Source organism: Lonchura striata, chromosome 33 (assembly GCF_046129695.1).
Source record: "Lonchura striata isolate bLonStr1 chromosome 33, bLonStr1.mat, whole genome shotgun sequence".
Lineage (NCBI taxonomy): Eukaryota > Metazoa > Chordata > Aves > Passeriformes > Estrildidae > Lonchura > Lonchura striata.
Genome location: NC_134635.1, coordinates 1,930,777 through 1,957,249, shown reverse-complemented (window position 1 = coordinate 1,957,249; position 26,473 = coordinate 1,930,777). Strand labels below are relative to the sequence as shown.

The following is a 26,473-nucleotide window of genomic DNA, read 5'->3' as shown; positions in this document are numbered from 1 at the left end:
TTTGTCTCTGGATCCTCCCAAACTGCCAGATTTTACCTGGAGAGTGTAACTTTCTTCCAGAGCAATCAACCACCCAGTGCTCTTCCATTCCTCTTCTTTATGCCTGGCTCCTGTTTGAAATGCCATCATGGTATCGAGACAGAGTGAAAATTTAACGGGGTAGAAATCCATGTGGGTTTAGGTGAAATGTGCCACTTCAAGCTTGCAAAATGTGCTGTTCAGTCTGGTGACTGCAGCCCTAGCAGAACTACCCCAGCTAAGGAGAAAAAATGCAGATTTCCACACTAAAAGATAAGAGATAAGGAAGATAAGACTTTAAAACAGACAGGACAGAGTGACCCAGGAGTCCTTTCTGTACTTTCTAACAAAAAATTATAAAATTACGATTTTTTTGTTTGTTTTTGGTTTTTGTGGGTTTTTTTTTTTTCACACAGCCCCCTGAGCTGTGAAATAGGAAATTCCAATTCCATGACAGCTCTCCCCCCTGGATTTCCCTTTTCTCCAGGTGTCCCACAGGTTCAGGGAGCTGATGAGGCTGTTCCACACGTCCTGTGATGGCAGCTCTGAGGATGAGGAGGATGCCACCAGCACCAGCAACACAGACCAGCTGTCAGACAAAGATCTTCTGCTTTCTGAGGAAGAACCTGATGACTGAGGTGACAAACTACTGACTGCACCAGAAAAGGGGTTTTTTTTGGGGTTTTTTTTAATTTTTTGGGTTTTTTTTTTTGCCAGTTTGCTGCTAGACAGGTGCTGTGGAAAAAACATTTGCACAGGTACTTGAATCAGCACCTTCATTTATTTTGTTCCGTTTCCAGCCTGTACCAAACCAAAGGCAGGAAATAAAATTCTCCAGAACCTCCCTGGGGAGCTTCAGCAGTGAAATTACAGAATTTGTGGACGCTGGCCTGGCCTTGGGGTGAAGGTTGGCCCAGCAGCCTCTGCCCAGGACCTGTAAATATTGTCAGTTTTCATGTGGAACAAACACATGACTTCTTCTAAGCTGTCCCCTCGTGCTGATTGTACGTGAGACAATTCCAGTCTGAATTCTCTATTTATTGTGTGGGTTTTATTTGAACAGGCGGAGCAAATCCACTTTGCACAGTCGAAAAAACCCAACCAAAATACATATAAAACCAGCTCCCCAAAAAACCAACACAACTGTGAGCCCCAGAAGTAAGATTTTTTTTTTGGTAAAATGAGGAGAAAGCAGCGGCTGGACCATCTCCAAAACCATTCCCAGGAAATAAAGCCGGATTAATCTGAATCTGCTTCATCCTCGGATCCATCTGCTCCAAATCCTGCCTCGTAGCACTGCGCCAGGCTTTTCATCTCCTCCAGGGCCTCCTGGAAGTCGTCGTGCTCCAGCCCGGCCGCGCAGGAGCTGCTGCAGCGCCGCGCCCGCAGCTCCCGGCACAGCCCCCGCAGCAGCCGGGCCAGCCCCGGGCAGCTCTGCAGGGCTGCCAGCACGGGGATGCTCCCCACACCTGCAGGGTGACAGGCACAGCAGGGGTTAAACAGCCCCGAAATCCCGGCTCGCAGCCCGTGCTCCGTGCTGCTCCACCGGCACTCGGATCGCTCCGGCTTCGCCACTCGGCGCGCTGGGTCGGTGTATTGGGAATCATTCTTGGTTTGTTATCAACAGTTTTGGTTTGTTATCAACAGTTTTGGTTTGTTATCAGTAGTTTTGGTTCGTTATCAATAGTTTTTGGTGATTTTTACCTCTGTAAGGCCCTGCTCTCTCTGTTGCAGAGTTTACAGGGGTGTTCCGTTACCTGCTGAGGAAATTCCCTGAGCTTTGTCCAGCAGGAAGCCTCGTCTGGTCAGGAGAGGAGAGAAGAACTGAGGGAAGGGAGGTTGGGTGTGACAGGGCTGCCGGAGCACGTGGGATGTGCTGTGAGGAGATGAATAAAGTCACCCAGAGCTCCCTGAACCGTCCCCTGCTCTAAACCAGCCCCAGCTGAAGCTCTAAACCTGCACCCACCTGAAGGCTCCGGGGAATTGGGTGTGCAGGTATTGCTGGAGCATCTGCTCAGGGCTCTCACAGCTGTGCAGGGGGGAGCTGGGCTGGCCCAGGCAGCTGCTGCAAAGGAAATTCAGCGTTTCCCAGCCCGAAACCATCCACGCCTCAGCTGCTTTTTAGGAGTTTTGCTCTAAAATTAGTAGCACTCAAGTAGACTGCTCCTCCCTTCGGCTGCCTCTCGGAACGGAGGGAGCTTGGATTCCTCCCGGGGAGGAAGCGCAGCTCAGATGCTGAATTTACCTGGTGGCTTTTTTCTCTTGGCAAATTCCTCGTAGCACAACAGACTGAGCAAAACAGCAGCTGCCCTTTTGCTCCTTCCACGAGGACAGAAGCTTCCAGGGCACGTCCTGGTGGGCACTTAAAATATCAGGGAGCGAGGAGCCCGACGGGGCAGGGAAGGGAAGAGCTGCCCACGCTGCCACAACCTGGATGGGGTGACAGAGCAGAGGCTGGAGCAGGCTCCTGGCACAGCTGGAGCACAGCTGGAGCACAGCTGGAAGGCGTCCTCACCTTCCTCCCAGAGAAGGTGAGGGAGTCAGCAAAGTGCAGCATGGAGCCCTGGGAGGAGCAGAGCCTGTAGGGAGCTGTGAAGGTGTCCAGGGCTGCTGCCAAAATGGAGCTGCTGTGGTAGTTCAGGGATGCCTGGGGAGGAGGCAAATGCAGGAGTCACAGGCCAGGTCACAGTCAGCCCTTCCTTAACCCAGTTTTGTGTATTTAACTTAAGTGGTGCCTTTAAAAGAGGTGGTTTGCAGTTATTTGAGGGTTGGGATAAGCAGCCAGTGTGTATCTGTAGTTCCAGCCCAGCTGTTTGCTAACTTTGGTGCCAGTTTCCTTATCTTTTTTGGCTCCTTAGTGAAGCTGGAGTTACTCCAAGCAAGGAGAATAACAGAAAAGCCTTTTCAGTGCCAACACTGCAGGCAGCACCCCACCAGAAAACACAACGGGCCAAGGAAATGCCTTAATATTTCCAAAAGTGGGAAGAAAACCACAGAAATTAAGCAGGGGAAAGTCTCTGCTGAGCAGAAACAGCACCACGAAAAACCACCCAGCCGCAGGAAACACTTTGAGAGGGGTAAAGCTGCAGGAGCTCGTGGTGGGTGATGCCAGGCCAGGACTCACGTTGTAGTTGATGTATGGAAAGGTCACAGGAGGTTCTGGCTTGATTCCCAAAGTGCCACTGAGTGACAGGGGACAGAAGAGAGAGCTGTGACGGGAGAGGTGGGCAATGCCCAGGGCCGTGTTCATCAGTCTGCAAAAACTCTTCTGGGGGTCCTGGGGGGATGAAAATCCAACCATGGGATAGAAATCCAACCATTGGAATGAAAATCCAACCATTGGATAAAAATCCAACCATTGGATAAAGATCCAACTATTGGGATAAAAATCTAACCATTGGATAAAAATCCAACCATTGGGATGAAAATCCAACCATTGGGATGAAAATCCAACCATTGGATAGAAATCCAACCACTGGGATAAAAACCCAACCATTGGGATGAAAATCCAACCACTGGGATAAAAATCCAACCATTGGGATGAAAATCCAACCACTGGGATAAAAATCCAACCACTGGGATAAAAATCCAACCATTGGGATGAAAATCCAACCATTGGGATGAAAACCCAACCATTGGGATGAAAATCCAACCATTGGATAGAAATCCAACCATTGGGATGAAAATCCAACCATGGGATGAAAACCCAACCATTGGATAAAAACCCAACCATTGGGATAAAAATCCAACCATTGGATAAAATTCCAACCACTGGAGCCTCGAGGAGCAGACAAGAGCCTGTCAAAGGCAGGCTGGGCACCTTTCTTGGCTCTCCCCATGATAAAAATCCAACCATGGGATAAAAATCCAACCATGGGATAAAAATCCAACCACTGGAGCCTCGAGGAGCAGACAAGAGCCTGTCAAAGGCAGGCTGGGCACCTTTCTTGGCTCTCCCCATGATAAAAATCCAACCGTTGGATAAAAATCCAACCATGGGATAAAATTCCAACCACTGGGACCTCGAGGAGCAGACAAGGACCTGTCAAAGGCAGGCTGGGCACCTTTCTTGGCTCTCCCCATGCTTTACTCACTCCCACAGGACTCAGGGCTGGAGTCAGGCCCCAGGTCAGGATCCCTTTCCGTGAATATTCATCCTGGAGCAGCTCTGTCACCTTGGCACCGACTCCAGAGAAGCCATCGTGAAGGTCACAGAGGACCTGAAAGCCCTGTGGGAAACAAGGGCAGCAGCTCGGATTCTGCTTCAGCTGGAGCAGAACGTTTCTGGGAGGCCAAGGGAGCTGGAGAAGGTGTGAACCTGGAGGTAATCACACTCCTCCACGAAGAAATGCAGCCGATCTTCCAGCTCCTCCACACAGGCAGAGTCCTGCAGGAGACTTTCACCTTGCCCGAAGGCTCCGAGGCACCCACAATCCCTAAGGGGAAAAAGGGGTGAAGAGGGGTTGTTTGATCCCTTTTATTCCCTCCTGAAGGCAGAACTCGGGTTCTTTTTTGGGTTCTGGGCCGTACCCGTCGTGCAGGTACTGCCGGATCACGTAGACGCTCTTGGGGTGCAGCTGCACGTTGAGGTAGTCGGACCAGAGCCTCAGCGAGGGAGGCTCCTGGGAGCCCGCGGGAGCTGCAGGGAGGCCAGGGAGAGCAAAGCTCTTGGAGCTCTGAGCATCCCGTGGATGCAGGATCAGTTATCTGACATGTTCTGAGCATCCCCCATCTGCTCCGAGCATCCTCCTAAATGTAAAATCTGAGAATCCCCGATCTGCTCTGAGCATCCCCATAAATGTAAAATCAGTTATCTGACATGTTCTGAGCATCCCCCATCTGCTCTGAGCATCCCCATAAATGTAAAATCAGTTATCTGACATGCTCCGAGCATCCCCATAAATGTAAAATCAGCTTTCTGACACGCTCTGAGCATCCCTGTGGGTGCAAAATCAGTTTTCTGACATGGTCTGAGCATCCCCATAAATGTAAAATCAATTTTCTAACATGCTCTGAGCATCCCCAATCTGCTCTGAGTATCCCCATAAATATAAAATCAGTTTTCCAACATGCTCCAAGCATCCCCCTAAATGTAAAATCAGTTTTCTAACATGCTCCAAGCATCCCCCTAAATGTAAAATCAGTTTTCTGACATGCTCTGAGCATCCCCATGGATGTAAAATCAGTTTTCTGACATGCTCTGAGCATCCCCCTAAATGTAAAATCAGTTTTCTAACATGCTCCAAGCATCCCTGTGAATGTAAAATCAGTTTTCTGACATGCTCTGAGCATCCCCATGGATGTAAAATCAGTTTTCTAACATGCTCTGAGCATCCCCATAAATTCAAAATCAGTTTTCTAACATGCTCCGAGCATCCCTGTGAATGTAAAATCAGTTTTCTGACATGCTCCAAGGATCCCCCTAAATGTAAAATCAGTTTTCTAACATGCTCCAAGCATCCCCCTAAATGTAAAATCCGTTTTCTGACATGCTCCGAGCACCCCCATAATGTAAAATCAGCTTGCTAACATGCTCTCAGCATCCCTGTGGATGTAAAATCAGTTTTCTAACATGCTCCAAGCATCCCCATAAATATAAAATAAGTTTTCCAACATGCTCCAAGCATCCCCATAAATGTAAAATCAGTTTTCTAACATGCTCTGAGCATCCCTGTGAATGTAAAATCAGTTTTCTAACATGCTCTGAGCATCCCCATAAATTCAAAATCAGTTTTCTAACATGCTCCGAGCATCCCTGTGAATGTAAAATCAGTTTTCTGACATGCTCTGAGCATCCCCACGGATGTAAAATCAGTTTTCTAACATGCTCTGAGCATCCCTGTGAATGTAAAATCAGTTTTCTGACATGCTCTGAGCATCCCCACGGATGTAAAATCAGTTTTCTAACATGCTCTGAGCATCCCCATAAATGTAAAATCAGTTTTCTAACATGCTCCAAGCATCCCCCTAAATGTAAAATCAGTTTTCTGACATACTCCGAGCATCCCTGTGAATGTAAAATCAGTTTTCTGACATGCTCCAAGGATCCCCCTAAATGTAAAATCAGTTTTCTGACATACTCCGAGCATCCCTGTGAATGTAAAATCAGTTTTCTGACATGCTCCGAGCATCCCTGTGAATGTAAAATCAGTTTTCTGACATGCTCTGAGCATCCCCACGGATGTAAAATCATTTTTTAGCGTATCCACTCTTTCAGCTTGTCCGTTTTTGGCCCATCGCTGCTGGCCCGGCTCTCCGGCCCAGCGCCCCCGTTATCCCGCGGGGGTTCCGCCCGCCCGGCCCGCGCACGAACCTGGCCCCGCAGCGCCGGGGTTCCCCTTCCCGCCGCCGTCTCCCTGCGGGAACAATCCCGTTACCGGGGCGCTCCGCCCGTCCCCGCCCGCGCCCCGGGCACGGAGCCGCGGCCGCGCTCACCCCGCGGCTCCCGGCGCTCCCGGCGTCCCCCGGCGCGCGCTCCCGGTAATCGGCGACGGCGCCGTCCCTGCGGCACAGAGCGGCGGCAGCTGCGGGGACGGCGGCGGGAGGAGATCCCGCCCGGTCCGGTCCGGTCCCGCCCGGTCCCGCCCGGTCCGGTCCGGTCCCGGTCCCGGTCCCGGTCCCGCCCGGTCCGGTCCGGTCCCGGTCCCGCACTCACCAGGTCACCGGCGGCTCATCGCCCGCCCCGGCGGCTCCCAGCGCTCCCACGCCGCCTGCAACACAGCCCGGTCACGGCGGGGCCGCCCGGTATACGGTAGCCGATAACAGTACACCATACCAGGGAGCGGTACCCGGTAGCGGTACCTGGTTAGCAGTACCCGGTAGAGGTACCGGTACCCGGTAGCGGTACCCGGTAGCGGTACCCGGTAATGGTACCCGGTAGCGGTGCCCGACAGCGATACCCGGTATCAGTACCCGGTACCCGGTAGCAGTACCTGGTAGTGGTACCCGGTACCTGATAGCGGTACCCGGTAGCAGTACCCGGTACCTGATAGCGGTACCCGGTAGGGGTATCCGGTACCTGGTACCCAGTACTCGGTAGCAGTACCCGGTACGCGGTAATGGCACCCGGTAGCGGTACCCGGTACCCGGTAGCGGTACCCGGTACCCGGTAATGGCACCGCGGTACCCGGTACCGGTCCCCACCCACCCAGCCGTCCCGCGGTACCTTTCAGCTCCAGCGCCACCAGCCGCGGCGCGGGGCTCTCGGTGCCGCCGGGGCCGCGGCCGAACCGGAGCAGCGCGGCCGCGCGGAGCTCGGCGGGCTCGGCGGGGCCGCGCAGCGCGGCGGCCTGCGGGGAACGGGGCCGGGAGATCAGAGCCAGCCCCGGCCCCGGCCCCGGCCGAGCCCGGTCCCCGCCCGAGCCCGGTCCCGGTTCCCGGCCGAGCCCGGTCCTGGTCCCCGCCCGGCCCCGGCCCCGGTCCTGGTCCCCGCCCGAGCCCGGTCCCGGCCCCGATCCCCGCCCGGTCCCCGCCCGGTCCCGGTCCCGGCCCCCGCCCGGTCCCGGTCCCGATCCCCGCCCGGCCCCGATCCCCGCCCGGTCCCGGTCCCGATCCCCGCCCGGTCCCGATCCCCGCCCGGCCCCGATCCCCGCCCGGTCCCGGTCCCGATCCCCGCCCGGTCCCCGCCCGGTCCCGGTCCCGGCCCCCTCCCGGTCCCGGTCCCGGTCCCGGTCCCGGTCCCGATCCCCGCCCGGCCCCGGTCCCGATCCCCGCCCGGCCCCGATCCCCGCCCGGTCCCGGTCCCGATCCCCGCCCGGTCCCGGTCCCGATCCCCGCCCGGCCCCGGTCCCCGCCCGGTCCCGGTCCCGGCCCCCTCCCGGTCCCGGTCCCGGTCCCGGTCCCGGTCCCCGCCCGGTCCCTGCCCGGTCCCGGCCCCGATCCCCGCCCGGCCCCCGCCCGGTCCCGGTCCCGGTCCCCGCCCGGTCCCGCAGCCTCCCCGCACCTGCAGCCCCCACCAGTGCGCGCCCACGCAGCCCGAGTAGTGGCCGAGCTGCAGCGTGACCGCCTCCCCCGGCATCGCCCCCGCAGGAACCGGGAGCGCGTCACGGCCGGGCCCGCCCCGGACGGGCGGGGACCAGGACCGGGGCCGGGCCCGCCCGCGGGACGCGGAGCCGAGAGCGGGGGAACGGAGCGTTTATTGCGCTACAGGGGCCCCGCCAGCCGCTCCAGCTGCCGCGGGTTGGAGCCGCTCAGGAACCGCAGCTCCGCCTTGCCGTCCTCAGTGCGCGCTGCGAGAGAGGGAGAGGGAGAGGGAGATGGAGATGGAGGGGCTGAGGGAGATGGAGGGGATGGGGAGGGATGGAGGGGATGGGGGAGATGGAGGGGATGGGGGAGATGGAGGGGATGGGGGAGATGGAGGGGATGGGAGAGAGGGAGGGGATGGGGAGGGATGGGGGAGATGGAGGGGATGGGGAGAGATGGAGGGGATGGGGGAGATGGAGGGGATGGAGGAGATGGAGGGGATGGGGAGGGATGGAGGGGATGGGGAGAGATGGAGGGGATGGGGGAGATGGAGGGGATGGAGGAGATGGAGGGGATGGGGAGGGATGGAGGGGATGGGGAGGGATGGAGGGGATGGGGGAGATGGAGGGGATGGGAGAGAGGGAGGGGATGGGGAGGGATGGAGGGGATGGGGGAGATGGAGGGGATGGGGAGGGATGGAGGGGATGGGAGAGATGGAGGGGATGGGGAGGGATGGAGGGGATGGGGAGGGATGGAGGGATGGGGGGGATGGAGGGGATGGGGGAGATGGAGGGGATGGAGGAGATGGAGGGGATGGGGAGGGATGGAGGGGATGGGGAGGGATGGAGGGGATGGGGGAGATGGAGGGGATGGGAGAGAGGGAGGGGATGGGGAGGGATGGAGGGGATGGGGGAGATGGAGGGGATGGGGAGGGATGGAGGGGATGGGAGAGATGGAGGGGATGGGGAGGGATGGAGGGGATGGGGAGGGATGGAGGGATGGGGGGGATGGAGGGGATGGGGGAGATGGAGGGGATGGGGGAGATGGAGGGGATGGGGGAGATGGAGGGGATGGAGGGGATGGAGGGGATGGGGAGAGATGGAGGGGATGGGGGAGATGGAGGGGATGGGGAGGGATGGAGGAGTTTGGAGAGAGATGGAGGGCTGGGGGGAGATGGAGGGCTGGGGGAGAGATGGAGGAGTTTGGAGAGAGATGGAGAGCTGGGGGGAGATGGAGGGCTGGGGAGAGATGGAGGGTTGGGGGAGATGGGTTTGCCCCTCCCCAGCTCTGACCTTGCTCGTGCTGCAGCCACCTGCGCTCCAGGTAGTAGCCGTAGCAGCTCTCGAACTCCCTGGGGCTGTAATTTGGGACTGGGATGGGCACAAAGGGGTCCAAGGCATCGAAGCCCTCCTGGGGAGGGGAGGGAGGTCACTCAGGGTCAGTGCTCAAAAAACCTCAAACAGCTCAGTCATGGAGGTGTGGATATCCAGAGTTGGGAGGGACACACAGGGATCACCCAGTCCAGCTCCTGAGACACCCCAAAAATCCCATCCTGTGCCTGGGAGCGGTGTCCAAACTCCGCTGGGGCTGTGACATTCCCTGTTCCGTGCCCAGCACCCTCTGGAAGAAGATACCCAGCCCAACCCTGCCCTGACACAGCTCCAGAAATCCCCCAGGTCCTGTCCGGGTCACAGAGGTCCGAGCTGCCCCTCCCGAGGAGCTGCAGGTCCCCGAGGTCTCCTTCAGGCTCTTCTCCAGCTGCGCAGAAATGCCCTCGGATGCTCCTCATCCTCCAGAGCCTTCACCATCCTCGTGTCCCTCCTTTGGGCACTCCCCAGCAGCCTCAGACCTTTCACAGATGCTGATGCCCAAATCCCTGCCTCGCCCCTGTGCCTGGCACACCCCAGGACACTTTTGGCTCCCCTGGCTGTCAGGGCACTGCTGACCCAAAGGTGGCTGTGATCCAAACCCTGAACAGCGTCCCCTTGAGCAGAACCAAGATTTTTGTTTGTTTCCCAATGTGAAGAGGGGAAAAAAAAACCAAAATAAATAAAAAAATCCCAACATAATTCACCTTTCCCAGCAGCTCCTGGGGAGTGTAGGCTGAGCTGGGTTTGAAGAGCGAGCCAGTCTGGCTCAGGGTGGTCACGATGGCACCTCCACTCTGGAACGCAGATCAGAATAAAATAAGCTGCAAACCCAGTGCTAATTAGTTTAGGATCAACCCCTGAGGCATCTTTTTCTTGGAAAATGGAACTGCTGGAGCAAGTCCAGAGGAGCCCCTCTGCTCTGGAGCTCACCTGGAGAGGAGCAGCTCCAGGGAGAGCTCAGAGCTCCTGCCAGGGCTGAAGAGGGGCTGGGGACAAGGGATGGAGGGGCAGGACAAGGGGAGATGGTTTCACAGTAACAGGGCGTGGATAGATGGGATTTTGGGAAGGAATTCCTGGCTGTGAGCGTGAGGAGGTGCCCAGAGAAGCTGTGGCTGTCCCTGGATCCCTGGAAGTGCCCAAGGCCAGGTTGGATGGGACTGGGAGCAGCCTGGGACAGCAGAAGCTGTCCCTGCCCACAGCAGGGGTGGGACTGAGTGGGCTTTAAGATCCCATTTTGGGATCTGGATTCTTCAAAAATTCTACAAAGATTAACTTTTTACCATGCTCCTGACCACACTCATCCTGGCTGCTCCAAGTCCATGAGAGCACCGGGGAAAATAAAATAAATACACAGCTCATGTTCCCAGGGCTGGCATTAAAATTTCTTACCTATAATGGGTTTTTTACGCCAACAAGTGAAATACTTTAAAATGGATTTTCCTATACACCTTTCAATCTGCAGCCTACTCGTTCTAGCTCTGAGCATCCAGGGCATTGAAAAAGCAGCAGGAGGAGCAAAATGTTCAGAAACCAGAAATTTTCATGAGCTCAAAGAACTCAAACTGTCCCAAGGGTATCAAACACCCCCAGCTCAGGGTCCTCCAGCAGAGCTTGGCAGGGGAATCAGGAGATGCTGCCACAGATTCCAGCTGCCCTCATTCTCCTCAGGTGGTGTCACACTGCTGCCAGGTCTGTGCTCTCCTGGACTCGTGGTTTTGGGTTTGTGGCAGATTTAATTGCTGGGATTGAAGTGCTGGGACAGAGAGGGGCAAAGAGCAGAGCTTGGAACTCACCCAGTCGTTCTTCACCATCTTCCTCAGGTTGTGCACGAGCGTCAGCTCCTCCGGAGAGACCTGGTGGAGATGGGCTGCATCACTATTTCATTTTCAGCAGCTTTTCTCTGAGACACAAATTCCCCTCCCCTCCTCCCAGTGAGGCTGGGATTGTTTCTATCTTTCAGGTTTTTTTTCTTTGCTTTCCCTTCACCCTGCAGCATCGAGCCTGAGTCAAGCTGCACTGAGCAACACCCAGGCCCTGCCTCTGCAACACCCACCTGCACTTCTGCCCCAGGGAGAAATGCAGTAAAAAATTGTCTAAAGCACAACCTGAAGCTTTCAGGCCCCTCCAAAGCCTGGACGTTTTCAGGGATTGCCACAGAAATAAAACTGAACCAAACAGCCTCCCTGCAGCAGGAATCAGGGATGTCCCCAGGGCAGAGCTCTGGGGGAATGATGAGGGGGGAATGATGCCTTAGGATTTTAGCTTTCATAATTTTTATATATTTTTCTATTTTTTAAATATTTTAAATTTTTTTCTATATTTATAATCCTGCAATTCTTTGTTGTATAACTCTAAATTCCATAGACAATGCTAACTACAGCTTTCCCATTTTGGTCAGACACAACAATCCCTCTCCAGGCCTGGGAATCAAGGACACCTCACTGCCTTAGGCCTTGAAAAATATAAACAAAAGTGAATTGAGAGAAGCAAACTTGGGGTAAATGACTTCATTACCTAAAGCTGGAATTGGAAGATTAACCCCCAATATGCAAATGGGCCAAAAAGTATAAAAACCTGTGACCCATCATCCATTTTTTGGGTGTAGCCCAAAAACCTGAAGGCATTTCAATAAGTAGAATTGCTTTTATTCCTTTAGTTTTTTCTGGCCTCTGTTGTTAGGTAGCCCAATCTGTGGAAGAGGTTTCACAGTGAATTCTGTGAGCAGAGAGAAGTTTGATGAGAGGATCCATGTTTACACCTGAAAGAATTTCCTATCAAGGTTGACAACATAGAAACCAAGAAAAAAAAAAGGATAAATAAGAGAAATCTATTCCAATGAGCACTTTTTTTGTGTTTCCTGAGCAATGAGTGAAGTGTAAACTTATGAGTTTTGTAAGAATGTAGAAAAATTTAAGCCTTCTGAAAATGGAGTGTGCTGCTTTGTATTGTCTCTGTCCCAACTACGACAAAGCCATGGAAAATATTTCTGTAATTCATTTTGTGCTTGGATGTTGGAGATGAAAACACTGGAATGCAAGCTGCCTGAGGTGGAAAACTCAAACTCTTCTGCTGCTGCTCTGGGTGGTTGGCTCATCTCTTTTGGATGCTGAAAACAACAGCAAGGTGCAGGAGTTCCTGCACTCTGCTCCCAAGAGGAAAACATCAAAATCACCAATGGATCTAAAGTGTAAACTGAGTTTTGTAAAAGCATGCTAGAATAAAAACCAGCTTTGAGGCAGCCTGAACAGGGAGTGTTGCTTGCTCTTGTGACTGTCCCAGCTACAAGAGGCATCATCCTCACAGGGTTCTTGTCACAGCCCAAAAAGGAATCTGTGGAAGAGGTTTCACAGTGAATTCTGTGAGCAGAGAGAAGTTTGATGAGAGGATCCATGCTTACACCTGAAAGAATTTCCTATCAAGGTTGACAACATAGAAACCAAGAAAGAAAAAAGGATAAATAAGAGAAATCTATTCCAACGAGCACTTTTTTTGTGTTTCCTGAGCAATGAGTGAAGCGTAAATTTGTTAGTTCTGTAAGAATGTAGAAAAAGCATGCTAGAATAAAACCAGCTTTGAGGCAGCCTGAACAGGGAGCGTCGCTTGCTCTTGTGACTGTCCCAGCTACAAGAGGCACCGTCCTCACCGGGCTCTTGTCCTCCCTGCTCAGCGTGGTCCTTCCCCAGAGCGCGTTGACGCCGTCCACGGCCACCAGGAGCCGGAAGGAGCCGCGGTGGCTCTGCTGCCTGAGCTCCCTCAGCACCACCCCCAGGGCGTCGCTGGCGCTCCTGACCCGAGCCAGGCCCTGCGGGGAGCACAAGGAGCACAGCTCAGCCTGTGCCTGACCCAGCACGAAAGATTCAGCAAGCTCTGTTTGCCACCTGGCAGAGCTGGGGCAGCTCTCTGCTGTTCATGGGGCAGTTTTTTATTTATCTCTCCCACCACCAGTCCTCCCTCCAGGAGATCTCTTCTGTTCATTATTTATTTATTATCTCCTGTTCATGGGCCATTAATTATTAATTATCTCCTGTTCATTGGCCCTGCATGGCTGATGAAATTCCACCACCCCATGGGGAGATGCTCTGCCCAGGGGGAGGAGCCAAGAATTCCTACTTGGATATAATCTGGGATTTTGGGACACCAGAACAGCTTTTCCCACTGCATTCCCAGAGGAGCAGCTTTCTTCCCCCTGCATTCCCAGAGGAGGAGCTTCCTTCCCCACTGCATTCCCAGAGGAAGCCCAGGCCCATCTCCAGCACCCCTGGAGCTTCAGAGCAAAAATCCACCCTCCTACAGGATCCCTGCTTCAATAAAATCACATTTGTCACCCAAAAAAAAAAAAAAAAACAAAACCAACCAACCAAACAAACAAAAAAACCTACTACAGCCACCATTTAATGGCACTGCTGCCACCACCCTGACCCACAGGTGTCAGGGCAGATTCTGACTCTGTCAATATATTTTTTTCATTATTATTACATTTGTATTTGTAGCCTTCCTGGTAAAGAACTGTTATGCCTACTCCCATCTTTGCCTGTGAGCTTTTTAATTTCAAAATTGTAATAATTCAAAAGGAGGGGGTTTACATTTTCCCTTTCCGGGAAGGATCCTGCTTGTCAAACCAAGAGAATTTCTTGCTAGGGGGTGACTTTTGGGCAGCCCTTCCAGGGGAAGACAAACTGACAGTCAACAACCTCTTCCAAGAGCAGTGTGAGCATCAAAACATGGGAACTTCTAATTCTAACTTTGTCTTCTATCCAAATTCTCTGTACAATTTTCTTTACAGATCCTCCACAACATCTTTTGTTGATAGGGAGACACTTTCTATTTCCCAGGACTCGTATCTCGAAGATCTTTAGGAACAATCTGTTCCAAAAACTCTGGTGCAAGGTGAGACCACACCAGCAGCAGGGGCTGCTCCTTACCTGCTCCACCACTTCCCTCAAAGGTCTGCCCTCCTCTGTGCTTTCTCTTTTGCCCCACGTGTATTTTTTTTGTGTTTTTATCTGTGGGAAGAAAACTAGGATGAGATTTGGGGATGATAGGAGGCAAAGCAAGGCTGGATTGCAGAATCTGGGAGGAGTATCCACCCAGCACCAGCCATCCTCACGGAGAGGATGGATCTAAACTGCTTTTCCTACAGCAGCTGAGAGTGGTGGGTGGGGTTTGCAGCCACAAACCTCCTGCAGGAAACGTTCATTGGAGGTTTTGAAGTTCTTGAGCCACACTGAGGCCTGCAGAGGCTGATCCAGCCGGTCTTTGTTGTAGGAAGACTGAAAAAGCTCCTTGCAGTTCTTCACCCAGAGATGAGCTGTGAGCAAAATAAAACAGTTGTTTTGAATTTTTTGGGGTTTTTTAGTCAAAATAATGTTAGGAGGTGGGGATGGTAGGGGTGTTTGTGTTGTGTCTGCAGCTCTGGTAAGGGAAGTCACAGAATCATGGAATGGTTTGGGTTGGGAGGGACCTTGAAGATGAACCAGTCCCACCCCCTGCCATGGCAGGGACACCTTCCAGCATCCCAGGGAGCTCCAAGCCCCATCCACCCCGGCCTTGGACACTGCCAGGGACCCAGGGGCATCCTCAGCTCCTCGGGGCCTCCCCACCCTCACAGGGAGGAATTCTTCCCAACATCCCACCTATCCCTGCCCTCTGGCAGTGGGAGGCCATTCCCCCTTGTAAACAACCTCTCTCCGTTCTTCTTCTAGTCCCTTTAGGTCCTGGAAGGCCACAAAAAGGTAAACCCAGAGCCTTTTTCTTCTCCAGGCTGAACAATCCCAATTCTCACAGCAGAGCTGCTCCCCTGATCCCTCTGATCATCCTGGTGCCCCCTCTGCCTCCATTTCCACAGGGAATGTTGCTGTGGGGCACCCCAGAGGTGGTGCAGCTCCGTCCTTCCTGGAGATCTCTCCCTTGGGATCAGAGGAGGCCACACACACCCAAACAATCTCTTCCCAATGGAGAAAACCACCCCGGCCCACAGAACGTGTGAGCAGGTGAAAATAACTAATTATGCTCTGTTTTATTGGGGGGGTTTGTGTTTTATGAGCTTTTTCCACTAGAGAAAAACAAGGATAGATTGTGGTGGGACATCCTACAGCTCCTGAAGCAGCTGTTTGGGTGTTTGGTGTGGATATCCTACAGCTCCTGAAGCAGCTGATTTTGGTGTTTGGTTTGGGATATCCTACAGCTCCTGAAGCAGCTGATTTTGGTGTTTGGTGTGGGATATCCTACAGCTCCTGAAGCAGCTCTTTGGGTGTTTGGTGTGGGATATCCTACAGCTCCTGAAGCAGCTGATTTTGGTGTTTGGTGTGGGATATCCTACAGCTCCTGAAGCAGCTGATTTTGGTGTTTGGTGTGGGATATCCTACAGCTCCTGAAGCAGCTCTTTGGGTGTTTGGTGTGGGATATCCTACAGCTCCTGAAGCAGCTGATTTTGGTGTTTGGTGTGGGATATCCTACAGCTCCTGAGGCAGCTGTTTGGGTGTTTGGTTTGGGATATCCTACAGCTCCTGAAGCAGCTGATTTTGGTGTTTGGTGTGGGATATCCTACAGCTCCTGAAGCAGCTGATTTTGGTGTTTGGTGTGGATATCCTACAGCTCCTGAAGCAGCTCTTTGGGTGTTTGGTGTGGTAACAGAGCCCTGGCTTTCTCACCATCCGGGACGTGCAGCACCAGCCAGCCCTGCCTGGAGCAGTAGTGAACCACGTGGCACAGGGTCATGGTCTTCCCTGTTCCTCTCTCACCATCTCCAACAAGGATTGTCAAGGAAAGTCTTTGAAAAACCACTTCAGTTTGTACTTGAGTGTGATTCCTCCAGAAAGGGAGTTCAGAAAGGGCACAAAGAGCTCGTCAAAGCAAGGATGGCATTTCACTCAGAGAGTTTCTGCTCTCTGTCCCCCACCCCACTGAGCAGAACTGAGGAGCCCCTGCCCTGTGTGCTGACCCTGCCACGAGTTAGGACAAAGGCATCCAAGCTCTGAGCTCCCTCAAGTGCCTGGAGTCCCTGCACCGAGCACAGACCACGGGGCACAACCACCTCCTGAAGACCAGAGCAGCTCAGGGTCACAACCACCCTCTCCCCCGCACTAAATTCTCGTGTTTCTCTTCATTCCACCCTCAAATTCAAGGATACAGATCACATATCTCACAGCAGGGTGGGCGAAGCTGGAGCCCTTCAGGTAAGCCAGGATCTCCAGCGCCGGCTTCCGCACCATCACCCGCGCCTCGTTGAAGGTCTGGATCTGAGATAGGAGTCACCAAACTGCCACCAGCTGTCCCCAGGGACCCCTCCAGCCCTGCTCCAGCCCTGCCTGGAGGCTCCAACACCCCCAGCTCTGCCCAGCAGCACCCACAGGGTTGGGCAAGCAGCACTTGAGAGGTGGCCAGGTGCTGCTTGCCCTCGGTGGAAGGATTTTGTCTGTGCCCAGGAAGGATTTTTTGGGTCACCTGCTCCACCCTGTTCCCACAGGCTGGGCCTGTGCATGAATCCAACTCAATCAACTGGATTTGCACAGGTATTTGAACAGGAATCTGTTCCTGAACCAGGCTGACAGAGCAGAGCCCATCTGCCTCGCCACACAAATCAGACCCTCAAAGGTCTGTCCTCTGTCAGATTCTGAGGTATTGATGATTCCCAGACTGTAAAAGTCTCTGTCTTTCTGCCCATTGCCAAAGCAGAAGCCATAATTGGTCTGTGCTGGTTTCCAGGTTGTTTATTCTGTTTATCTCTCACATGTTCTGCTGCCCTGCCCAGCTCTGTCCTGCAGGGCAGCGTGTGGGGCTCTGCCCTCAGTGGGATGTGACAAACATTAAATACCAGAAACTCCCTGGGCTGCATTTACAAGAACGTGCCAATATCTGTCACCTACATTGGACAGTGTGTCCCCAGCCTGAACCAACAGAAAAATGCCAACACCACAGTGAAACATGGAGGGCATGAAGAAGGAGAAAAAGGACAAGGCACACCCAATTTTCTCCATCTTGTCCCCTTTGAACCCCTAATCTAGAACCCTAAAATTTTACTTTTGCACCTGTGCATATATACTTTTAGATTTTTTTTTGGGTTATTATTTATTGTTATTTTTATATGGTATATTATGTGTTAAATGTTTATAGTTTTTTAATGTTTATTATTTCTATTAAATGGTGTTTTTTTTATTTTAAACTGATTTGTGAGTGTTAATATTAAGAATATGGAAATAAGGAAGAAGAAAGAGGGAGGATAGGATAGGCTTAATATTTTTTATTTTAAAATTTTTGACTTTTATGTATAAAATTAAAACTTTTTTGTATAGGACTTAAACTCCCCCTGTATAGTATTTAATTTTTTTTTATTTTGTGATTATTTTTATTATAATATTTAAACTTCTGTGATTTTTTGTGGTTTTTTTGTAAGGTTGGTAAATGATTTTATGGTTTCAATTGAAAATGAGAATTGCTTTTAGTTGTTTGCTAGGGTCTGAAACGTTTTTGACTTGGATTTGTGCATTCCAAGGTGCAATACCTGCTGCTGGAAACGGTGGGGCAGCCCATGGGGGAACACAGCCTTCACCTCCTCCAGGGGGATGTCGTAGAGACGCCCCTCGTGCTGCTCCGTGTGCTTGGCCTGGAAGAACAAAATGGGAATTTTGCACCCTGGTGATGCCTCTTTGCTGCACGCAGGGTGGCAATGCTCTCTTGCTGGGAGGCAGAGCAGATAAAGCAGGAATTTTTGGGGTTTTTTTGGCACTAAACAATAAAGGGATTCCCGGAGCTTGTGGTGTTTTGGAGGCACCACAAATTTACCTCACCTTTCAACAGCCCCCCCAAACCTTGCCAGAGGTGTGACACCCTTCTGAGCTCCCTGCTGGTGTCACATTCACTTTCTTCTGTGACAAAATGATGTTTTCTGCCTTGGGGCTGCTGCCTCCCAGCAGTGAGATTCCCACGGTGCCATTTCATTACTGGGGTTGGAGGCTTAAAAACTCCTCATCTTTTTTCTGGGGCAAGAATTTCCAGTCCCTTGTGGTGACCTCAGTGATCAGGGCTCTTCCTCCACTGGACTTGAATCCTGCTGCATTTATTTCTAGTTTTTACCCTGCAGGTCTCACCATAATGACAGCAAGAAGCTCTTGTCACTGGGATCTGAGAATTTCATTTAATGCCTGCCTCTTTCCTTTCATTATTCTCTTTTCCTGCCATGCAATACCTGCAAAGTTACTTATTTCCTCTTGCTCAAGTCATCCTTTTTTGTATCTTGTCTAATTAGGACAGTAAACAGAGACTGCTCTGCAGCCCTTCCTGTGTGACTTTTAGCAGTTTTGTGTTAATCTTTGAAGCTTAGATCTTGTCCTGCTCTGCTTTCTGCATTTTTTTCCCATGGATTTAAAGTAAAACTGTCCTCCTCTTTATTCCTGTTATATATAAAAACTGGAATGCACAACAACAAATACAACAATTTCCTTGTTTTCCTTATTTTACGTGCCAGCATTTTTGTGTGCAGGTGTGACTTCTGCCTGTTTGGCCAGGAATATTTGGCTTTTCCCAGCTCTTGATGGGCTCTTCACGGACCACTGCTGGAATCTCTGTTGCATATCCATGAATTTTCTGGCCCCAGGATTTTTGTTAAATGTCCCTTCCCTTCTTCAGGACAGATTTGCAGCCTTTCAGCACAAAATACACCTCTGCTCTCACCTTCTGCCCCTTTTACTCAGCAACTGCCCCTGTTCCACACCTCCCTAGGGTGTCCTGGACTCTGTGGTTTACCTTGGCACAGCTGCAGGATTTGAGGAACTCCTGGTTCAAGGAATGATTTCCAGAAAGTTTGGTAACTTCAGCAAAGGGTTGAGCTGCTGGAGCTGCCAAACGGGGCTTCACTGGTCAGGAAATCTTTGCAACGGGGGGGAAATGTTAAATCCTGGCTGCTCAAGAGGTGCCCTGCTGTAAGGAGGCATCACCTGAGGATAAGAGTGAAGTGACACTTCTTTTTCCCAACCTTGTTTCAAACTGTGGCTTCCCTGGAGTTCTCCTGCACGTGCTGGACACAGCACCTGTGGTTTTCCAGAAGAGCAGGACTCCAGAGCCCATTTTCATTCTCAGCTTTATCCCTGACTTGCTGCATGACTTTGGATAAATTCCTTAACTCTCCTACATCATTTATCCTCGTGTTTAGTCACTTGGAGTTTTGCTAATGGAAGGATAAACAAACTGATGAAAAAATGTGGTGTTTGGTGGCTTTCTTAGTCCAAATTCAATGGGATTGTGTGGTGCAGGAGCTGGGGTGCCACCAGGGTTTGCTGCTGGAGTGACCCAGCGCCGGCCAGAGCTGTGCCAAAGCTGTGCCAAAGCTCAGGCACAAGTCAGAATGCCAGAGGAGTTGCCTGGCAACCAAAAAGCAGGCAGAGGCCAGTGGGGACAATGGTGGCCATCTGGCCTGTGCTGTGCAATCCGTGGAGACACGGGGTCACGTGCAGCGGATCATCTCCCGCTGCCGTTTCCATAGAGACTCCAGAGGAATCAGCACAGAGACTCCAATTACACGGCAGCAGAAAAGCACCTCGAAAAGGCTTCTTCCATTCATTTAGCTGCCCTTCATTTTGTGCTCCAGACAACAGAGTGTGAGGCTGGAATCGTTGATGCTGCAGAGCTGCGCTGAGGTCATCTGCGGTGTGGTTTTTATCCCCTTCACAGCCAACTCAAGGCAGGCTTTTCCAGGGAAGAATAACCCTGGAGTTGAAATTCATGGGGGGTGATGACAAGCTAAGCCCTGTCCCAGCTTCTCTGCATCTGTCTCTCATCTGTGCAGCTCTGGAGAAGGGATCAGTACCTGTTCTACCCCCTGCAGAACAGCCCCGTGCTGAGCAGGCGCCCTGTACAGCCACAGCCCGTTCCCTCGGAGCTGATCCCAAATTTCGGTCTGTGTACCCCCTTCCCAGGACCAGCAGAGTGCCAGGCAGCAGTGCTGGCTGCCAGGATGGCCCCTGGTGGCACCCAGGGCTGGCAGCGGGCAGGGACAGAGGTGGCAGTCACTCACCGGGTCGCTCTCGCTGGTGTGGAAAATTGCTCGGGGCTTTTGTGCAGGCACATCCTGGCTGGACACAGAGCTCAGGCCAGCCCTGGATGTCGTGTGGAGGGCACAGCCACGCTCCAGCTGAGGGGAGAACAAGGCAAAAGAGGCAACAAAGCTGTCAGCAGCCAAGGAAAAGCAAGGCAAAGAGACAACAAAGCTGTCAGCTGGTGAAATCCAGCCCAGGGAGTCTGCTCCGAGCGCTCCGTGATCCCGCCGAGGCACGCGCAACCCAGAGCTGAACTCTGATTGCAATTAGGATGAAAACTCATCATTAGCATGGAAATTCATCAGGAAAACCCACATGCTGCAGAAGCAGGTTTCACATTTAGATGCCTGCACTGAAACCATCCCCACCCGAGCCAGTTCCACCTGAAGCCACCTCAGCCCTGCCCCTGAGTTTTACCCCAGAGAATTCCTGCAGATCCCACATCCATTCTCACTGCTGGGAAGTGCCCACCATGTTTCTGCCTACACTGAGGAGTGGCAGCACCCTGAAAATCCAGGCTGTCTAGCAATCCATAATCACCTCAATTACCGAGGGATTAGTGCAGCACTGCCCACTATTTGATATTTATAATTACACTGCCTACACCGATTTCTCTGTGTCCCTGCATCCAGACTCTGGCATTAGGATACAGACGTGGCTGAGAAACCAAAACAGCCAGCTAAGCTGATTAATTCATTTTTCCCCAGACAGACTGCTGAAGCCTGCCTTGCAAAGCCCAGCCAAAACAGGCAAGGAAGTGAGCAGTGGCAGGACAAGCATTTTATTATGCTGTGGTGAAAGAAAACACAAACATTTGTCAATGATTTAAAAAGTGCATCCTCCAGACAGGCTCTAGAAGCCGAGAGCCCCTCGCAGCACTGGCAGGGCCAGTGGCAGCTGAACACACAGCCAGCAGTTTCCTATTTTGTGTGGCAGAATGCAAAGCTCAGAGGCAGGGACAGCTGGCTCAGCTCCCCGTGGCACCACGCAGCTCCGCTGCCACCCCAGGGCTCCTCGGGGGGCCACTGCAAAGCCACGAGGGCTCCAGGGAAAACGGAATTACCCACATTCCACACTCCTCAACTGGCATTTGGGCGCTTGCCCTCCTCTTAGGGAAAGAATGAATCCAGCCTGGACCCTCTGGAACAAAACAGCTGCAGTGCAAATAGGAATATTGTTGGAATTTGTGGTATTGATGATCCTGAGATTTTAAAAAGCCTCTCTTTGCTTCGTTGCTAAAGAAGTTATAATTCGTTTGTGCTGGTTTTTAAGGTTATTTTTGCTTATTTATAACATGTTTTGCTGCCCTGCTGCAGGTCTGTTTGTCGGGCAGCGTGTGGGGCTCTGCCCCTCAGTGGGATGTTACAAACATTATATATTAGAAACTATGTCTGCTATATTTATAATAATGTGCTAATATCAATTATCTATGTTGAACAGTGTGTTCTAAGCTTAAACCAAGAGAAAAATGCCAACATTATAGTGAAACATGGAGGGCATGAAGAAGGAGAAAAAGGACAAGACACACCCAATTTTTTCTATCTTGTCCCCCTTCGGACTCTTAATCTAGAATTTTAAAATTTTACTTTTGCACCCGTGCCACACTTAATTATTACTTAAATCAAACACTCAGAGCTGGTAATTCATCCTGTAAGACTGAAAACTCTTTTTCATGGACAGAGATCCCAGCCAGTGTCTCTGGGGGCTCTGTCTGGGGGGTCCCAGGGCAGCCAGAGGGAATTCCTGGGTTCCCACAGGAGATCACCCAACAAATCTTCCCACGTTGCCCTTTTCCTCCTCAAATCCAAACGATCCTTTAGGATCCCCGAAATGGCAGCGAACCACCACGTGCGGCGGGATGGAGCGGGAGCGCCGAGCCGTGAGGTGGAGCTGGTCCCGCACTTCCAGGGACGCCAGGTTTGGGAATGCTGATCCCAAATATCCCAAAGATCACAGGCTCGGGAATGCTGGGCTGGTCCCGCATTTCCAGGGATGCCAGGTTTGGGAATGCTGATCCCAAATATCCCACAGATCCCAGGCTCAGGGATGATGGGCTGTTTCCGCATTTCCAGGGATGCCGGGTTTGGGAATGCCGGGCTGGTCCCAGGCTGTTCCCGCACTTCCAGAGATCCCAGGCTTTGGCAATGCCGGGCTAGTCCCGCATTTCCAGGGATGCCAGGTTTGGAAATGCTGGGCTGGTCCTGCATTTCCAGGGATGCCAGGCTCTGGGAATGCCGGGCTGGTGCCAAATATCCCATAATCCCGGCCTCAGGAATGCCGGGCTGTTCCCGCATTTCCAGGGATCCTGGGTTTTGGAAATGCCAGGCTTGTCCCACATCTTCCAGGGATCCTGAGTTGGTCCCGCATTTCCAGGGATCCTGGGCTGTTCCTGCATTTCCAGGAATCCAGGGCTCTGGGAATGTCGAGCTGTTCCCAAATATCCCACAGATCCCAGGCTCTGGGAATACTGGATTTTGGGAATGCTGGGTTTTGGGAATGCTGGGCTGTTCCCAAATATCCCACAGATCCTGGGCTCAGGGGTACCGGGCTGGTCCCAAATATCCCACAGATCCCAGGTTCTGGGAATGCCGGGCTGTTCCCAAATATTCCACAGATTCCAAGTTCTGGGAATGCCGGGCTGTTCCCAAATATCCCACAGGATCCCAGGTTCTGGGAATGCCAGGCTGTTCCCAAATATCCCACAGATCCCGGGCTCTGGGAATACTGGATTTTGGGAATGCTGGGTTTTGGGAATGCTGGGCTGTTCCCAAATATCCCACAGGATCCCAGGCTCTGGGAATGCCGGGCTGTTCCCAAATATCCCCCGGATCCACTTTTTGGCTCAGAAATGGAAAAATCTCAAGGTTCCTGCCCCAGCACAGCCCCACAGCTGCTCCAGGGGCATCTGGAGCTCCCGGCACAGGGTGGGATCGCCGGCCTTGGACTCCGTGATCCTTCCAGCTCAGGACATCCCACAATTCCAGGATTTTTGGCATTTCTGCAAGGCGAGTGGCTTCTTCCTCTGCACGTCCCAGCCACGCAGAGCAAGAGGAAAAATCCCTTTTTTACCCCAGTGCAGGATTTCAGAACCCTGGTTCCAGCCAGACCCCTCGGGGAAATGTGGGAATTCTGTCCCAGCTCCTCCCTTATCCCACACTGGGAGTCGACACCCCCAGCTCAGAGCAGCCACCAAAAATTTCACTTTTTTACAGCTGCGATTTGGCATTCCAGGCCACAGGAAAGTTGGAATGTTGGGAATAGCAGCAGGCTCGTACAGGACTCACCCTCAGGGAATGGCACATTCCTTTCAGGCTTCTCAGCATTTTCCTGCAGGAGCAGAAATGGATATTTTAGTTGGTTTTGTTATCTCTGAATATTTTATGTCGAGAGAGAATTTTTTGTGTTGAAAATTGCACAAATTAAAAAAAAAAAAATAAAAAGTGCACAAATAAAATAAAAAGTTTGTGTTGTGACAAAGGGCACAAATAATTCAGAGCAAGTGTCAGATGCTCTGCAGTGACACAGACTGCTGCAGCACCACTTGCCCAGGAAAAACTATTAAAAAAATTAAATAGAAGTAATAATAATAGCAATAATGATAATAATGATAATGATAATAATAATAATTATTATTATTAGTAGTAGTAGTAATAAAAATAAAAGCAATAACAGCAAAAATTGCAATAATAATAGCAATAATAATAGCAATAATGATAATAATACAAAAACCATGCCATTAAAAATTAAAATCATAAATCGTTTTAAATTTTAAAATGGATTTAAAAAAAATTTTAAGATTAAAATCAGTTTGAAATTTGAAATAATTAAAATTGGAATGGGATAGTTTAACGGAAAAGAAATAAATGAGAAATTTTAAAATTTGAATGGAATAATTTAATGGAAAATAAAGAAATCAAAAAATTTAACTTTTTAGTGGAATAGTTTAATGGAAAATAAAGAAATTAAAAAAATTAAAAATTTTAATGGACTAATTTAATGGAAAATAAAGGAATTAAAAAATTTAAAATTTTAATGGAATAGTTTAATGGAAAATAAAGAAACAAAGAAATTTAACATTTTAATGGAATGATTTAATGGAAAATAATTTTTTTTTAATCTTTAAACCCCCTATATTAAGGGTTTAAAAAAAAAAAACCTGATAAAGCATAAATCAAACTAATAAAAACTATTCCTTTAATCACCATTTTCTCAGAGATATGAAGAGGAAAAAAAACCCCTTTGTAAATGAAGATATTTAATTCTCCTGGAGAGGAGAACAGTCTTTTGTTGGCTTTGAGTGGGAAAGGAATTTTGACAGAAAATGTTAAGAGGAGTAAGAGTGATTATCAGGAAAAAACTGAAATAATGCAGAGACTGAAGGTCTCAGCCAAGCTTGAAGGAAAAATCCCCAAAAAAACAGCCCAGCTTGGAGGAAAAACCCAAAATAAAAGCAAAGAGTGGAATAAATTGATTTCTTCTGCCACCTCTGCTGCATCCAAGGGCTTTTCCCCAGAATTTCCCGAGGAGAAAATGCTGACATTGCCTAAGAAGGATGCTTTGGGTGCAGTAATTTGCATTCCAAGGGAGTGTTAATTAATTAATTACCTGAATTCCTCAGAAGAAGCTGCCCCTCGGTGGAAGTGGTGAGTAAAACCTGCAGAAAACAGAAAACTGAATTATGTCAATATTTTTAAACTCCCCGTTGATTTTTTTTTTAAATTTTGCTGCTGACTTCCTTTTAAAACCCACCCTTAATTCTGAGCATCCTGCCAGAATCCCAGAATTCAGAATCCCAAAGTTCAGAACCCCAAAAATTCAGAATCCAGAATCCCGAACCCCAAAGCTCAGAATCCCAAAGTTCAGAATCCCAAAGTTCAGAATCCCAAAGTTCAGAATCCCAAAGTTCAGAACCCCAAAATTTCAGAACCCAAAAAATTCAGAATCCCAAAGTTCAGAATCCCAAAAATTCAGAATTCCAGAACGCCAGAATTCAGAACTCCAAAATTCAAAACCCTAAAATTCAGAACCCCAAAATTCAAACCCCCAAAATGCAGAATCCCAGAATCCCAAAACCCAGAACCCCAAAAATTCAGAACCACTGAATACAGAACCCCAGAATTCAGAACCCCAAAATACAGAATCCCAGAATCCAGAATCCCTGAATCCAAAACCCCAACAATTCAGAACCCCAGAATTCAAAATCCCAAAAATTCAGAATCCCAGAATTCAGAATCCCAAAACTTCAGAACCCCTGAACTCAGAACCCCAAAACTTCAGAACCCCTGAATTCAGAACCCCAAAAACCCAGAACCCCAGAATCCCTGAATCCAGAACCCCAAAAATTCAGAACCCCAAAAATTCAGAATCCCAAAATTCAGAACCCCAACAATTCAGAATTTCAGAATTCAGAACCCTAAAAATCCAGAACCCCAAAAATCCCAAAATCCAGAACCCCAGAATTCAAAACCCCAAAACCCAGCACCCCAAAGCACCAAAACCCCCTCAGGCAACCCCAAAGCCGCACTCCCACCCACGGGAACGCCTCGGTTCCCCCAAATTACCCAAAACCGAGCGCGGCCCGCTGCCCGCCCCGCTGCCCGGCCCGCTGCCCGCCCCGGTGCCCGCCCCGGTGCCCGCCACGCGCTGCCCGCCCCATTCCCGGTCACACCGGGGACCGGAGCGGCGCGGACGCCTGGAGGAAGCGGGAGGGACCGCGGGGGCCCCGAGGGAGCCGCGGCGGCCCCGAGGGAGCCGCGGCGGCCCCGAAAGAGCCGCGGCGGCCCCGCACTCACCGGGGCCGGTGCCGCCGGTGCCGCCGGTGCCGCCGCGATCGCTACGGGAGCCGCTGAGGGACACGGGGGGCGTGGCCAAAGAGGGCGTGGCCGTGGGCGTGGTCATGATCACTGTGGGCGTGGCCGCGGTGGGCGTGGCCCCGGCGCCGGGGCGAGCCGCGTTAATTTGTTTTAATTGATTTCTCGCGGCGCGGGAAGGGCTTTGCGGGCAGGTTTGAAGAAACGGGTGAATGAATCAGAGCGGTGCGATGGGTCGGGTTGGGAGGGTGCCGGTGGGTCGTGGATGGGGGCACATCTGGTG

At 51.3% G+C, this 26,473-nt stretch overlaps 3 protein-coding genes across 3 annotated transcripts in view; 1 reads left to right on the top strand and 2 right to left on the bottom strand.

The window, feature by feature from the left end:
* Positions 1-1,267, top strand: part of LOC110471478 (GON-4-like protein) — a 40,236-nt gene extending 38,969 nt beyond the window's left edge. Inside the window, exon 31 of the mRNA XM_077789394.1 lies at positions 506-1,267. Coding sequence (XP_077645520.1) covers positions 506-655 — 150 coding nt within the window. The 3' untranslated portion in view covers positions 656-1,267. The remainder of the gene's footprint in view (positions 1-505) is intronic.
* MSTO1 (misato mitochondrial distribution and morphology regulator 1) lies at positions 1,048-8,035 on the bottom strand. Its single transcript, XM_077789306.1, has 15 exons — positions 7,961-8,035; positions 7,184-7,307; positions 6,834-6,950; positions 6,674-6,728; positions 6,454-6,520; positions 6,332-6,374; positions 4,549-4,657; positions 4,337-4,454; positions 4,113-4,247; positions 3,143-3,295; positions 2,534-2,665; positions 2,264-2,448; positions 1,985-2,083; positions 1,776-1,894; positions 1,048-1,487 (listed from the first exon to the last, which is right to left on the bottom strand). Exons 1-15 carry the CDS (start codon positions 8,033-8,035, stop codon positions 1,258-1,260), a joined length of 1,761 nt encoding a protein of 586 aa, XP_077645432.1. The 3' UTR covers positions 1,048-1,257.
* Positions 8,036-8,135: 100 nt separating this feature from the next.
* On the bottom strand, positions 8,136-26,238 carry DAP3 (death associated protein 3). Its single transcript, XM_021532164.2, has 14 exons — positions 26,173-26,238; positions 24,986-25,034; positions 23,665-23,707; positions 20,359-20,475; positions 17,851-17,952; positions 16,480-16,588; positions 16,001-16,093; positions 14,528-14,658; positions 14,273-14,353; positions 12,994-13,152; positions 11,144-11,203; positions 10,055-10,144; positions 9,273-9,390; positions 8,136-8,246 (listed from the first exon to the last, which is right to left on the bottom strand). Exons 3-14 carry the CDS (start codon positions 23,701-23,703, stop codon positions 8,161-8,163), a joined length of 1,185 nt encoding a protein of 394 aa, XP_021387839.2. The 5' UTR covers positions 23,704-23,707; positions 24,986-25,034; positions 26,173-26,238; the 3' UTR covers positions 8,136-8,160.
* Positions 26,239-26,473: the final 235 nt, after the last annotated feature.

Excerpts from the sequence above, each read along its gene's own strand:
- MSTO1 (XM_077789306.1), bottom strand. The coding sequence starts at position 8,035 with ATGCCGGGGGAGGCGGTCACGCTGCAGCTCGGCCACTACTCGGGCTGC. Across the intron at positions 6,951-7,183 it reads GGTGGCGCTGGAGCTGAAAG|GTACTGCTACCGGGTACCGG; the intron begins GTACCGCGGGAC and ends TACCACTACCAG. Across the intron at positions 2,084-2,263 it reads CAAGAGAAAAAAGCCACCAG|CAGCTGCCTGGGCCAGCCCA; the intron begins GTAAATTCAGCA and ends TTTCCTTTGCAG.
- DAP3 (XM_021532164.2), bottom strand. The coding sequence starts at position 23,703 with ATGCTGAGAAGCCTGAAAGGAATGTGCCATTCCCTGAGG. Across the intron at positions 16,094-16,479 it reads TGCTGTGAGATATGTGATCT|ATGGTGAGAGAGGAACAGGG; the intron begins GTATCCTTGAAT and ends TCCTTGTTGGAG. Across the intron at positions 9,391-10,054 it reads CCCAGGAGCTGCTGGGAAAG|GAGGGCTTCGATGCCTTGGA; the intron begins GTGAATTATGTT and ends TCCCCTCCCCAG.